The sequence below is a fragment of the Saccopteryx leptura genome, chromosome 2 (genome assembly GCF_036850995.1).
Source record: "Saccopteryx leptura isolate mSacLep1 chromosome 2, mSacLep1_pri_phased_curated, whole genome shotgun sequence".
Lineage (NCBI taxonomy): Eukaryota > Metazoa > Chordata > Mammalia > Chiroptera > Emballonuridae > Saccopteryx > Saccopteryx leptura.
The window spans coordinates 66,113,931-66,129,720 of record NC_089504.1 but is presented as its reverse complement, the minus strand read 5'-3'; the positions used below and the strand labels follow the sequence as shown (position 1 = coordinate 66,129,720).

Genomic DNA, 15,790 nt, shown 5'->3' with positions numbered 1-15,790 from the left:
TCAACTCTAGCGCCAGTATTGCATTTTATTTATGGAATAGCTTCTCAATACATACTTTGTCTTCTTAAAGAGCTAGAATAAGGATAAATACTATCTTCATGTCAATGACTAGAATTTTTTGGTGCTTGGTCACAATGACTGCCACCACTAACTGGCATTAACTCACTTCTAGTTACACATAAGTATTTCGGCTCTTCAAGTATGTTGTGTCCAAGAGGATGAAACTAGCCAAAACAGCAAAAATAGCAAGGCTCTTCCATTACTCTATCTGCAGCTCAGTTGGTTGCTCTAACTACCCTGGATCAAGGATATCCAGGTTACCTTGCTGCCCTTTTCAGTTTCATAAAGTGGAAGAACTGAGAAGAAATAGGAACAAATTTCTCAAAAGTAAAAAGCGGGTATCAAACTACCTCTTAGCAGAGAAGAAAAATAAATTGGACCATATATACTAGTCAGGCAAGAGCGTACTACAGGTCAGAACTAAGGGACTTCCACTTCAGTTTTCACATTTATGAAACATGTAGGCACCTTTGCCCAAGAGGTCTTTACAATCAATCAGTCACAAGGCACACTCAGAGCTTAATGTATAAATTAACTGAATAGATGTTAGTCTCTATGATATATCAACCAGTGGTGGGATTCAAATAATTTAACAACCGGTTATCTGTACTAATGACTGTTTTAAGTATAAAAAAAGATATACTGAAAAGTAGTTCATTATTTCATGCATTTAATACTTAAATAAGAACAATAAAAGAGGTATACAAAACTAGATTATAAGAGTTTTAAAATGTTATTGAAAAAATATTAAATAATACCTGACGAAAAATAAAACTGTTATTTAAGATATTTCCGTGTTACTTCATGATTGGCATCCTCACTTGCAATTATTTCCCCCTATGGACGGAATGAATATTACTATGGGCGCTTAGAATATACGCTGTTGTGCAGATGAATGTTAAATAGGAGAAATGTAAATTTGTGATTTCCACACTGGGCAGCTGCCCAGGCGCCCACCTTAGAGAGAACCCTAATTACAAGTGCCATTTTAACAACCAGTTTGCCAAACTCAACAAAAAATTAGGTATCAGTTCTGCCCAACCAATGCCAACCGGCTGAATCCCACCACTGATATCAATCCTGAAGTGTTTTGAGTTAATATTTCACTGTCACTACCTTCCTTTAAAACATTTTTACTACTTGTCAATTATTTTATAATGACATTATAACATGATAAACAGGGTTTATTTGTTAGATTCTTCAAAAGCTTGAAAAGAATCTACTGTGTACATTTCAAGCTCAGGTAGTTATGAAAGAAGTTTCATTAAAAAAAAATAATCTATTATTATTAAAGGGAAAAATATAATTTTCAGATCTGACAACCTGGAAAAGCCTTTTGCAAATTCAAGATACATTTTCATGGACAAAAAAATAAAATATTTCTAAATTCTTTTAAGATCATTCCTCCTAAAGAGCAGCTATCTTGCTAGAAAAAGACTAGTGACTGAGTCCTGCCTCAGGAACGTTTGCACCAGCAAATCTGACCTGTCTCCTCTGCTGGTTCAGAAAATAATCCTATTGTCAGAAATAATATAGAAGAAAGACATGAAAACATTCTATATAACCTGGTATGCAATAAAATCTTGAAATCATACTGGTATATTCTTTACTTCACACAGTAATCAGAAATTATGGGCATACTACTTAAAACTGAGTGATTAAGACTCAAGAAAGTTGAAAATACTCAATTTTATGCAATAACCCACAAAATACCTTTATTAATAGAATGCCAAAAAATTTTAAACTTTATGAAATTACAAAATTATCAGTATGATAAATTATAATGTAGTCATTGCTATCTGATGGTTTGGGTTACTTATTATTGATATTAGCATGCATTTACAAAGGAAAATTTAAAGTTATTAAATTTTCTATTCCCATGGAAAATGTAATGTCATTAATACTTCTATAGAGTCAAGGTCAACACAAGGTGGCTCTTTTGTAATGCCTTATATAAGCATTTAGTTAAAAAAAGGTCACTCTGTCACTAAACATTCTCTCATAATATTTAAAGAATCTTATTATAAAACCTAAAAAACACCTTGAGTGTAGTTCTGATTAAGTTATTTGTTGTGTCACTTGTGTGCATAAATGTGGTTCCTGAACATAACCCTGTTCCACATTCATGTCTCTTCTAAAAAGAACTTTGTCACTTTAAAAAAGAAATCTGTGTTGAGTAGAACATAACTTTGACCTGTGGTAGTAGATAAGCCACCTTGTCCTCAATTTCACTTAAATTATATAGGTTCCTTTCTTTCAAAGGATTCAATATGTTTTAAAATGCAAAGCATACCTATTAAGACTGGGAATTACATCATTTTAAAAATAATAATTCAAAGAAATAAGCTAGGATGCTTGCAAAATATTGTATAATCAGGTAAAAGGTTTTAATTTTAGATCTTTAATTTTCAATTTAAGATTCTCCTCTATAGTCTAAGTTATAAATTACAGTCCTATGATCAAACATTTATACAAAGTCCATATTCTAAATAGTCTTAACAAACTCTAACAATAAAGAGTACCTGTTCATGTTTGTTAATGTTTGATCAGCCGATGGTGCACCAATTCTTTTATTACCAGCAAGATTTTTACCACCACTCCCAGTGTATGTGAATTCATCCCCTCGGTCCTGCAGAAGAAGATTTTTCATCATTAAGACACCTAAATCCAAGTATAATTCCATTAATTTTTGTTTCAGAGTATGAACATTTAGTTAGGATGTTGTAAACTGACATTTTTCTCAAGATATCTACCAAAATAAAGCCCAATTCACATGCAATTTTTTTTTTTTTAAGAGAGAGAAGAAAGAGAATAGGATTCAGGGAGGAGCAGGAAGCATCAACTCATAGTAATTGCTTCTCATATGTGTCCTGATCAGGCAAGGCCAGGGTTTTGAAACGGTGACCTCAGTGTTCCAGGTAAATTATCCACTGTGCCACCACAGGTCAGGCCAAATGTAATTTTATATATAGTATACCTTCAAGTTATATTACTTGATCAAAAGATTTCATTTTAAAATTATACACCTCCAAACTATTCTCATGCTATATACATATACATACATATATATGCACATATATATGCATATATATGTAAAATAATATACAGAATGTTACAAAATTAGCTCTTATGGGCTGGAAATATTGTTTCATTTAGTTCAGTATTATTAAAATAAATGTATCAATATTAGCTTCCAGGTTCTTGATGGAGTACCATTTTACTGATAATAACAGATACTACATTTGATCTTAGCCAAAAGGCCAAGAAGCGGTAGGAGTACCATTTTAATAAACCTCTATAACTGATTTCCTGACAGGAATCTACATCACATCCAAGTTTGCTGCTAAATTTCAACTTTAAAATCTTAAGAGGATGGTAAATTCCCCGGATTTCACACTCTATAAGTTCAATCAAATTACATTCAAGTGAATTACCTATCACTAAATTGTATAAAGTATTTACCAAATATGAAAAAAAATGCCAAAAAAAGTAGATGGTACATGAAGTAGCTGTATAAATATTTCTGTAGTAGCTATACATTTATATTGATATTAATTCTCTACCTAAGTAATCAAAATTGAGGCAAGTATCAGTATATAAATTAATTCTTCTTCAACATTATTTAATTAGTTGACTGAACTTAAGATAATGAATTTTTTCTTCTGCAGTCTTGTTATAAAGGTAAAGTATTTTGCATATTGTTTTTCCTTTGGTTTAAAAGTTACATAACTAAAATTTCATGGTTTTAAAAGTGTCCAAAAATATTGAATTCACCTTTTGTTGGTCTAGTATTAAGGTCTATATTTTAAAGGTTAAAGCATTAAGAAATTTCATCTTTAGTGTATCCTCCATTTGAAGAAATTCTAGTAAATAAGTACATCTAGAACAGCCCGGAGAACTTCTTAAATGGATCAGAAAGTTTTCCAAATGATATCTGGATTGGCCTCACAATGCTCATATTCATAACCCTGCCAACTTTTAAAGTTATAAATGTGGTAGTACTATAAAAAAAGAAAGTAGTGGGAACTAGGACAGCATAAGAGGGGCAACCTAAATTAAACAGTATTTAAAACAGACGAACAAAAACACTTCTGATTATTCTTTAAGCAGCTAATAATGAAGTAATAAAAATACTTAAAAATCTGTTAACTCATCTATACTTTAATCTTTATTTTATTTATTTTTATTTAAGCACATGTGTGAGAGAAAGACACAGGGACAGACAGGGAGGGAGAGAGAGAAGCATCAACTGATAGTTGCAGCACTTTAGTTGTTCATTGATTGCTTCTCATATGTGCCTTGACCGGGGAGCTCCAGCTGAGCCAGTGATCCTGTGCTCAAGCCAGCAAACTTGGACTCAAGCCAGTGACCATGGGGTCATGTCTGTGTTCCCACGCTTGAGCCGGTGACCCCGCACTGAAGCTGGTGAGCCTGCCCTCAAACTGGCAACCTCAGGGTTTTGAACCTGGGTCCTTAGCATCCCAGGTCAATGCTCTATCCACAGGGCCACTGCCTGGTCAGGCCATACCTTAATTTTTATACCAACAAAAACTTTGAATTTTTACTGAGGGGGGGGCATTGACAGACTGTCAGAACTCAGTCAATATTATTTTAGACCATTTCCCCCATGAAACTGACCAGTTTGTTGTACTACTATTATGAGGCAGTGGCTTAAACAAAATTGTTGCCTGAGAAAATTTCACATAAAAAAGCCATCCTCTACACAGGGGATATAGTGCTGCCCAGAGTGACTCAATTTCCCATGATTTCCCAATCTCTTTTTTTTTTTTTTGTATTTTTCCGAAGCTGGAAACGGGGAGGCAGTCAGACAGACTCCCGCATGCGCCCAACCGGGATCCACCCGGCATGCCCACCAGGGGGCGATGCTCTGCCCCTCTGGGGCATCGCTCTGCCACAATCAGAGCCATTCTAGTGCCTGAGGCAGAGGCCACAGAACCATCCTCAGCGCCCGGGCAAACTTTTTGCTCCAGTGGAGCCTTGGCTGCAGGAGGGGAAGAGAGAGACAGAGAGGAAGGAGAGGGGGAGGGGTGGAGAAGCAGATGGGCACTTCTCCTGTGTGCCCTGGCCGGGAATCCAACCTGGGACTCCTGCACGCCAGGCCGACGCTCTACCACTGAGCCAACCGGCCAGGGCCTGATTTCCCAATCTCTACACTCTTCTCCCAGGCTATGAAGCAGCTGCCTAACACTACAAACTGGGTACTTCCATTCCTGCCATCACTCTTATCAAGCAAGCAAAATACCTTCATCTCTATCTTCTCACCAAAAAAAGACTGTTAGATAAATATCCTAAAGTACAATTAATATCATTAAACTTTTCCCAGACACATTTAACCCTTTGAGTAGTGAGTTTTTTCCACTCTCACTGACCCCCAGGAGTGAGTTTATTTTTCAAAAAATGAAATTAGTTCCAGTTACAGTTTTATCAACTTAAAATGTTTGTTTGATAACCAATTTATGAAAAACAATAAGAACATACATTAGCCTTTTTTTAATGTTGCCTTACACATTTTTAAAATAAAAATTTTTGTATGATCGTACTCTGGATGGTCAGGAGGCACGAGGACGTACATGAGTTCATACTACTCAAAGGGTTAATGCCTCCTTAATTCAAGACTATCTAAAATGTAGTTTCAATTTTTGCCATTTTTCTCTCATAATACGTCTTCTATGCCCACAAAACTGGGTACTACCACTACTACTCTGTGTGAAGGTTAGGCTAAGCATTTTACATATGCTTAATTCATTCAACCCTCAATCAACCCTACAAGGTAGGTCCTATAAGTCCTACTTTATAGGTGAGGTAGAGGAGTCCAGTAACTTCCTAAGGTTACACAGTTAGTAGGAGATGGAACAAGGGCACAAACCCAAACAGCTTCTAGCAACTGTCCCTGATCACTGAGTAAATGACTTCTCAGGACAACTCTAAGAGGCAGACCATCTCTGCTGGTCCTCATTTCTCAAACAAGGTCACCAAATGCAAGGCACTAAGTTAGCTTTTGATTAATTTTCATGTTATTACACTAAAATGTTAACTACTTTATCAACAGGTACTCAATAGTTCCATGTCCATTCATCTAAACAGAACAAAAAGCATTGGCTCCATGAATGTTTCATCAAATTAAAGGGTTCAGAACAAATTTTTTTCTTGAATGAGAAAGGTTTATTCAGGCTTTCTCTACTTATTTCTGTAGATATAATTTGCTTACAATAAAAGATCAAAAGATTGAAAATGCTCACAAAATACTCTTCAAATACATCCTAGTTGGGAATCTAAGCCTAAGTGATTTAGTTCTAAAATACTCTTTACATTATTTAACAGACTTAGAATGTACAGGTTATAACACCTAATCAGCATTTTTCTCCACAAATGTTTAATGTCTGACTAGTAACTATACTCAAAAGATGGAAAAAAGAGAATAACACCCATCTTACTTCAACTTGGTACTCGTTTTTAGATTTACAATTACATGTTTATATGTTCCGTATATTTAAGATAAACTTCTGATCCAGACTATAAAACTATCTGAATCCTTGTTATATACCCAGCACTACATAAATTACCTCATTTAAAATTAGTAATTTTCTGATATAAAATTATAATATTACTTTTTCTATTATACACATGGGGAAACTGAGGTTTAGTGAAATTAAATAATTTTGCCACGGTCTCATAAACAAACGGTAGAGCTCAGATCAAAGAAGTAACTGGTTGCTTAAAACAAGGGTTAAAGAGACTCCATTTTAGTTGGTTTGTTTTCTTACAGAGCTTTTTAAAAAATCCTAAGTGGTGATTTTAATAAGCTATATAACATCCTTTTGTATTTTTGAAAAATGCTTCAAGATATAGTTTCAAAATATGCACACCTTCTACCATACAACATCCCAGAGAATTAGAGACTTGTGTGTGTGTGTGTGTGGGGGGGGGGGGGGGGGACGATGACACAAACAAACAAACAAAACCTGTATAAAATAGAAAATAGTCCAGATATTCTCCTAGAGGTTGGTGAATGGTTAAACTATACCTAGATCATGGACTACTATTCAGCAATAGAAAGAAATGAACTATTGATACATGCCATAATTTGAGAATTATGCTGAGCAAAAAAAGCCCATTTCCAAAGTTTATATACTATATAATTCCACTTGTAAAGATTATTGAAGTGATAAAATTTTAGAAATGAATAGATTAGAGAAAGTCAGGAGTTAAGAAGGGGCTATAAAAGGGCAACGAGGGATCCTTGTGGTAAGGAAAACAATGTTCAGTGACCTGAATGTATCACATCAATGTTGGGCTGTGATACTGTTATATAACTTTGTAAAATGTGCCACTGAGGGAAAATGAGTAAAGGGCACACAGATCTTTGTACTATTTATTTCTAATACTACACGTCAATCTATAATTATCCCAAAAGCATAAGTTTAATTTAAAAAATGAACTCTATAGAGAATGTATGTTCATTGCAATAATCAGTTAACATATATACATATACATATAAAATACATACACAAATTAAATATTGCCAATTGATTTACCTTGTAACTTGTAAAGACTGACCACTTCAATATAAACATTACACTAAAAAGGAGATAGGACCTGATATATCCTAGACAAAACTTCTGTATTTTACTGAATGATGAAAACAGGTTCTAAAGTACAAAGTTGTAGCATGACTTACTACTTCATCTGCAAATCCACCAGCCAGGACAAGAGAATAAGCCCCATCATTACTTCGACCATGAATTCCACCAACATGGGGCCTATGTACACCTGCTTCGCTCACCTATAAAATAAATATAGTCTCAAAACACCTTTGAACAAGTAGTTGTTACATTTACAAAATGCTTTCACATATACCAATGGACCTTAAGAGCCTCCAACTAAGAACTGCATGTCACCCAGTTCTACCTTTTGCTCACTGACTTTACTTCTCCCCAATTATATATCCCTTCGGAACTAAGCTGATGACTCTTAAAAGTACTCAGGCTTAGAATTCTGAGTTTCTTTTTCTTTCTTTTTTTTCCTAAAAAAACCCAAAGATTTACTAATTTTAGAGAAGAGAAAAAGAAAGAGAACAGGGAGTGGGGGGGAAGAGTGGGAAATATCAATTTGTAGTAGCTGCTTCTTGTGTGCCTTGACTGGGCCAGCTTGGGGTTTCAAAACAGCGATCTCAGCATTCCAGGTTGACGTTTTACCTATTGTGCCACCAGAGGTCAGGCAGAATTCTGAGGTTCAAAATAAATATTAAGTAATCATTTTATGTTTACTGCTAATAACAACTCAATTCGGGTAAACAAGAATTGACTATTAGTGCTCCAGACCTCTTCCCTTCTTTTTTCTCATCTTTGATTACGGCACTGGTTCCCGAGCCATGTCAGAAAGGCAAGGGTCATTTTAGTCTCATTCTTTGCCTTTATTGTTCAAACCTATTTATTTGGTCAAAATACTGCTGATTCAATCTCCCAAATCCATCTTTTTCTCCTGTTACAGCTCTAACATTAGTTTGAGTCATTAATGCTTAAACTAGACCCTATTTCACTGCTTCCAGTTTTGTTCTTTCAAACCCATTCTACCCACCACAAACAGAATGTTACTTTTAGGAGGAAATCTGTTTTAATTTCAACTGCTTAAAATATATTAAATGGTCTGATAGTCTATGGAACCCAAGTTAAGTATTATACACTATCCTCTCTCAATCAGGCTCCTATCTCTTTATTTCCACTTTCTTCTTCATGAAGTTTCTATGTTTGAACCAAAACTACTCATTGTTACCCAAACACGCTACCCATTCTCTCAGTTTACTCATGCTATTCTATTACTTCAATAGCCAACTATTTTCCCATATACCTTTATATCTAGCTCACTGAAACAAGTGTCCCTCCTTTATGTACTTCAGACTCCCTGAAAGAGGTTTATAATTCAGCTGCTTAACATACAATTGTTCTCAGGAGAGAACAACAAAGTGAAAATCCAAGCCTGAACAGTGGGCTAGGGAAAGAGGCACATTAGAAGCCCGTGAGAGGCTGGTAAGGGCAACAGAACCTAAATTTAGTCCTTGGAAAAACACCAGATACTTCAGAAGATAAGACCACTTGATTCCCAACCTCACTGACCCTGAAAAAAACACAACAAAAAACCTGTTCTGATTCTTCCTCACTTCCTGAATGGCAAATCCATCCTTCTAGATGCTCAGGCCAACAACCTCAAAATCACCTCAGACTGTGTATTAATGGGGCTTTCAGAGTTTGAGAATGAATTAGTAACAGGAATACAACAAAACAAAACAAAACTCAAGACAATTAAAAATGCACAGTGTATTTTTTACTGTATTTACATTTTATTATACTTATTTTTAGTGTTTTTACTGTATTTATAGATCCAAAGTCATAATAATATAAATTTTGAATACTAATTCAAAGTTATTTTAATCATCGTAAGGATGGGAGGACAGAGTGTGTTAAACTAAATATTCACCTTCTATAGAAGGAAGTTAATAAAGCTAATATATGAAGAAAAAAGCCATAAAAACATATTTAGAAATTATGAGGTAAATCCAGAAAACAACTAAAATGGTAAAGTGGTTGTCTCTGATGAACAGAAAATGGGGACAAAAAAAGGGTGGGTTTTTAAAATATGCCATATACTAGTATTTAAGTTTTCAACCTGTGTATATGTATTACACTTTTAATTTTAAAATGTTATCCCTCTACTCTAAAGTTCAAAATCCTCTAATTGGAAACTGTTCTAAGATTTTTTTGCCTGTATTGTTTTCCATAAGGATAAAATTACCTTTCTAAAGAAGAAAGAAAAAATAAATACAAAAGAGCCTTCCTCGAGGGGAAAAGAGAAATAATTTTATCCTGATATTATCTGGATAAGCTCCAAAGAAAACACCTAAAGTGAGTTTAGCTGGACTTCAATGACAATAGATGAGCACACACAACTTTGTATGTTCCTCTGTTAAGCCTAACCATCCTAACAGAAAATTTTGTATTCTAACAACTGAATACCATGTGATACTACCTAGACTAGTCCATTTATAATCAACAGACATTTATATTGGCAACAATTTGAACTATACCCAGTATTACCCTTTCAACTAAGCCAATTTAAAAAATACCTGAACTCTAAATCTCCAAGTTGATCCAACAGGAATCCCGGGGATAGGTCCATAATGATTAGAAGGAACAATAGTACATTCTCTAGTGCGACCAACACAGGCCATTCCCTATAAGTCACAAAACAAGCTGTTTGAGAAATCAGTTATGTTAAATCCTTAAGTCCTTAAATCCCATCAAGTGTGAATGGAACAGAAACCCAACTATTTATACGATTAACAATATAACAATTTCTATTCTTAAATTCAGTTAACAATTATAACAATTAGAAATTAACAATATCATAAAACATAATTATTTATTAATACTTCTGATACTTAAAGTACCATTTATAGCATTACTATTATTATTAAAACATTATAACTTGCATTATAGTTATAAATATTTAACTTAGGAAGAAAAGTAGACTTTTTTTCTTTACCCTGCCCCAGTCTCTCCGGCTTTCAGTGCTAGCTGACGGCATCTTTGCTTTCTTTTTACTCATCTTAAGTCTTTCACCAGCCTTTACAACTTCACTGGAATCAGTTTTACAGGAAGGACAATACCTTTAAAAGAAAAAAGAATTTTGATAATACCACATTAAAGTCAGTAACAGAATAACAGCCTTTCCATGGTAGAACAAGGGTTTTTTTGTTTTTTTTTTTATATTTATTGATTTTTAGAGAGAGAGGAGTGTGTGTGTGTGTGTGTGTGTGTGTGTGTGTGTGAGAGAGAGAGAGAGAGAGAGAGAGAGAGAGAGAGAGAGAGAAGGGGGAGGAGCAGGAAGCATCAACTCCCATATGTGCCTTGACCTGGGCAAGCCCAAGGTTTCAAACCAGCAACCTCAGTGTTCCAGGTCAACGCTTTAACCCACTGCGCCACCACAGGTCAGGCGGTAGAAAAAGTTTTAAGAGGTTATAATTAGGGTATATTATAATATAGAGATTCAGCTGGCACTTGAGTATTAAAATTTTCAAACTATTTACATAGGCTGGTCAAAAAAACAAAAAAAGTCACTCTTTTAGAAAACTTAAAAGATTTTAATATCATAAATTCTCAAATTTAATTCAAAAGTCAGACACAGCTACAAAATTCAGATGGTATCATGATCTTAAAACTAACCTTGAGAATGGAAATTATCCATTTGAAGTTTGCATCATTAAAGCAAAAGGAGCAAGAATAGATGATTCTAAACTGAACAATGAACTGTGGCTCACACATTTCTCCATCAAAATTGATTAGACTTCTCTTAATGAGAAATGTATGGTCTATTACAACAAGCGTTCAGGGATGTTTGTTTATATTAACCTTAGCTCTAGCTCAATTCTCTATCCTTGGTTGTCCTTTAGCTTATTTTGTAGTTGGCTACACTGCTGTAACCTGTACAGGCAAACCTCAGAGATACTGTGGGTTTTGTTCAAGACCACTGCAATAAAGTGAGTATTATAATAAGGCAAATAATAGTGTTTGCTGGTGAAGTGCCTTGCCTTTAATTTGTTTTGTTTTAAATTTATTGACCAGAGAGAAAGAAACACTGATTTGCTGCTCCATCTATTTATACATTCATTGGTTGAATCTTCTAAGTGCCCCAACCAGGGATCAAACTTGCAACTGTCAACACGGCTTACCGCATGATGACACTCTAACCAACTTAACTACTCAGCCAGGGCCTTACCCTCAATTTGTAAAAAACACAACATTTGTGAAGCACAATAAAATGAGGTATGCCTATATATCATAATAAGTTGTCCTAGATCATTTCTAAAAAGCAAAATATGTCTATAGAATCAAACGGGCTATTCTGTGTCACCAACGAATGGACTATCTTAACAAAGATCAGCTGGCTACTCCCCTCCATTAATTTAGAATTTTTCCATCTACTCCATTTGGCCTATAGAGCAAAGAAGAAGATACCTATGCCCAACTATGTAGTTAATTTTAATAGCCTAATTATGAAATATGTTGTTTAGTGCTATAGGAAAGAAAAATGTAAATAACTCAGTCTCCAAATCTGAGAAAATTAGGTAGTGAGATACAGGCATAAAATCAAGGCAAAATTATGTATGAGAAGGCAATAAATACTATCAAGTGAAATCCCTCCTAATTAAGAAATCAGGAAAGCTTCTAAAAATCAATGTAAAACTGTATTTTAACTGTGTTTATGATAATTTTATTAAAAATGTCATGTTTAAAACAGGTATTATCTCTGTCTTATGAGAGGTTAAAAATGTACAGAAAACATGACTTGGAGATGTAGAAAAAATTTAAGGTTAAGGATTTCCAGGTGAAGTGAAGGACCTCCATATGAATATAGAGATATTCCACAGGGTAACCTAACAGTCTTCTTTTTTTTTTTTTTTTTTTAATTTATTTATTTTTTACAGAGACAGAGAGTGAGTCAGAGAAAAGGATAGACAGACAGGACCAGAGAGAGATGAGAAGCACCAATCATTTTTTTTATTGCGCGTTGCAACACCTTAGTTGTTCCTTGATTGCTTTCTCATATGTGCCTTGACCACGGGCCTTCAGCAGACCGAGTAACCCCTTGCTGGAGCCAGCGATCTTGGGTTCAAGCTGGTGGGCTTTTTGCTCAAATCAGATGAGCCCGCGCTCAAGCTGGCAACCTCGGGGTCTCGAACCCGGGTCCTCTGCGTCCCAGTCGGACGCTCTATCCACGTGTCACCACCTGGTCAGGCCTAACAGTCTTCTAATTATATGATCCTAAAGTCATCCCTGGATCCATTTCTTCATCAGGTTTGTTCAAAATCTGATGCCAGGCACTATTTTGATGCTGGGGATAAGTGTTTGTGATCAATATGTCTGTACACAATAGCTAAGGAAAAGTAGTACATACAATGAAACAATTTCAGAAAGTGGCAAGTGCAATAAAGGAAACACATCAGTGTTTTTTGGGTGTGCTAAGAGTGATTAGAAATGCTGTGTCTTTAATATAGTTAAATCTTCTGAGGTGGTATTCCAGCTAAGACCAGAGGAGTCTGTCGTATGAAGAAACGGGGAAGACATTTCAGGCAGAGACATGAAGCATAAAGGTCCTGAGGAAAGGAAGGAATGGTATGCCTTAAAGCAGTGTTTTTCAACCGAAGGTCCATGGACCAGTTTGCCAGAAATTCTGTGCTGGTCTGTGAAAGAAGTAACTACCCTGATGATGTATGAATATTATATACTGCTCACAAAAATTAGGGGATAATTTCAAAATGAACATGAAGTGATAAAATATCTCCTAATTTTTGTGAGCAGTATAGATCCAGTTATCTTAGTCCAATTTGCGTATGCAGGATTTCTACTTTAGTGGTCCCTGAAACAATTCTATTTTCACTTGTTCCCAAGTATAAAAAAGTTGAAAACCATTGCATTAAAAAACATAGAAGTGGGTAGAGCTGAAGTTTTGTCAATACAAAGGTAAGTGATGAGGTTAGAGAGTAAGCAGGGGCCAGGTCATAGATGGCAGAGCTTAGATTTTATTCTAAGTGCAACAGGAACATATTAGGGGGTATTAAACAGGTGAGTAACCTGATTCAGAACTTAGTAAGATCATTCCGCTGTTTTGGGGAGAAAGAAAGCTGCTTAGCAATGTGAAAGCACAGAATCTAGTTAGGTATTTACTATAGAAGTTCAGGTAAGAGAGAAAGATTATGGAGAACTGACAAAATATGTTCATATATTATTGGATGTAGAGTATATAAGGGGATGGTAAAGAGGGAATCAAAGATTCTTTCACTAATTTTGGACTCATTAATTTTGTGATCCAGGCAAGTAAGTGGTTGAATATAGGAATATGAAGCTCAGGGGAGATTAGATCTGAAGGCATAAATTCAGAATCATTAACATGGTATTTAAAGTCTCATGATTAGATGATGTCATTTGGGGAGCAAGCATGAAGATAAACAAGTGAGTAGCGTTTTGGGAAACTGAAATCTGGTAGGTGAGAAAAGACATATAAGGAAAGTGAAGGAGGAGAAAGAATAGACCATGATGACATACAATTTATAAAACAGAGTTAGCTGCTGAGCAGTACAGTAAGGAGGAGACTGAGAAGTCACCATCGGGTTTGGCAATGGAAAAGTGTTTGTGAGCCTGACCTAATCTGATAGAGTAGAGCAGTGGGAAGGAAAGGAGGCATACTGGAGTGCTGAGGTATGAATGGGAGCAGAAGAAATAAAAAATACGGTAATCATTAAAGATAGCTCCTGAGAAGCTTTGCCATGAAGAAAGCAGAGAAATGGGAGAGGCGATGGGAGAAAAGGGATAAAGGAAGGGTGTGTGTGGAGTCTGTTGTGAAAACTCAACAAGATTCTAGGATATTAATGAGAATAAACCAGTAATGGCAATTTGGAAAAGGAATTTACTGTAGGAGTAAAGTTCCTGAAAAGGCAAAGGATATGGAATTGTGAGAAAAGGTAAAAGGGCTTGCATTTTAGAGAAGAAAATATCGCCCACAGAAACAAACAAACAAAAAAAATAAGACTTCAGAGGAAATATACTTACTAGTGATGGTAAAAATCATGGTGTGATTAATGCAAAGCAGGAGGTGAAAAAATGTTATATCCCTTCCTTTTTCTATCACTCCTATATCTGTTATAATACAATAAAAACGTTCCTAAAATAGGGAAGGGGCACTAAAAGAATGGAAAGCAATCTATTATTTACAATGATACCAGCTACCTCATTGTGATTTTAATATTTCTGAGTATGTCATCCCTCCAACTTAAAAATCCTCGTATTTAGCAACATGGCCCACAGTTTACAAAGAAAAAAAACTTAATATGACATTAAAAAGTTCATTATAACTTTGGGTACATTTTTCCTGGTCTCTTTCCTAATCATTTTTTGTAACTAACTCAGTACAAGAAATATAGATTTTTGTCAAGTATATTTGACCTTGATGCCTGTTCTGCTTATTAATATAATAGAATTAAATGCTACAATCCATACAAAACACTTTGTTAGTGTCCAGCATTTATTAAGTGTTAATAACTATTAAGTACTATTATAGAAATAATAGGAGCATCTAAAATAATTGCTGGTTAGACGAAACATCTACAAAGATTTTTCAAATGAAACATATTTAAGTGAAAAACTAAAGAATGAATATCATTCCAAAGTTAAAGAAAAAAATGTTTCTAAGAAAATATGTCAAGTGTAAAAGCCCAGATAAGAAAAAGAACATGACTTATTTAAAGAGGTACAAGATGGTGCTGGCCAGTTAGCTCAGCGGTAGAGGGTCGGCCTGGCATGTGGATGTCCTGGGTTCAATTCCTGGTCAGGGCACACAGGAGAAGCAACCATCTGCATATCTATTACTCCTTCTTCCCTCTCTCTCTTCTCCACCTGCAGCCATGACTCAGTTGTTTTGAGTGCATCAGCCCCAGGCACTGAGGATGGCTCCATGGGGCCTCCACCTCAGGAGCTAAAATAGCTTGGTTGCTAGCATGGCCCCAGATGTGCAGAGCATCATCTCCAAACTGGGGCTGCTGGGTGGATCCCAGTCAGGGCACATGCAGGCGCCTGTCCCTATCTCCCCTTCTCTCACTTGGAAAAGAAGGTAAATATGATAAAGAAGTAAATAATAAATAAAGAGGTACAAGATATTT

The 15,790-nt window shown here is 35.4% G+C and overlaps 2 protein-coding genes and 1 pseudogene across 3 annotated transcripts in view; 1 reads left to right on the top strand and 2 right to left on the bottom strand.

The window, feature by feature from the left end:
- Positions 1-6,992, top strand: part of GLDC (glycine decarboxylase) — a 140,369-nt gene extending 133,377 nt beyond the window's left edge. Inside the window, exon 26 of the transcript XR_010749216.1 lies at positions 6,980-6,992. The gene's annotated coding sequence lies outside the window, so the exon portion shown is untranslated. The remainder of the gene's footprint in view (positions 1-6,979) is intronic.
- UHRF2 (ubiquitin like with PHD and ring finger domains 2) overlaps positions 1-15,790 on the bottom strand; it is a 95,849-nt gene that overhangs the window by 11,912 nt on the left and 68,147 nt on the right. For both annotated transcript variants that reach the window (XM_066368128.1, XM_066368127.1), the window contains exons 7-10: positions 10,621-10,744; positions 10,202-10,309; positions 7,760-7,864; positions 2,583-2,689 (exon numbers count right to left, since the gene is read on the bottom strand). In XM_066368128.1, coding sequence (XP_066224225.1) covers positions 2,583-2,689; positions 7,760-7,864; positions 10,202-10,309; positions 10,621-10,744 — 444 coding nt within the window. The remainder of the gene's footprint in view (positions 1-2,582; positions 2,690-7,759; positions 7,865-10,201; positions 10,310-10,620; positions 10,745-15,790) is intronic.
- LOC136396277 (U2 spliceosomal RNA) lies at positions 3,212-3,332 on the bottom strand (annotated as a pseudogene).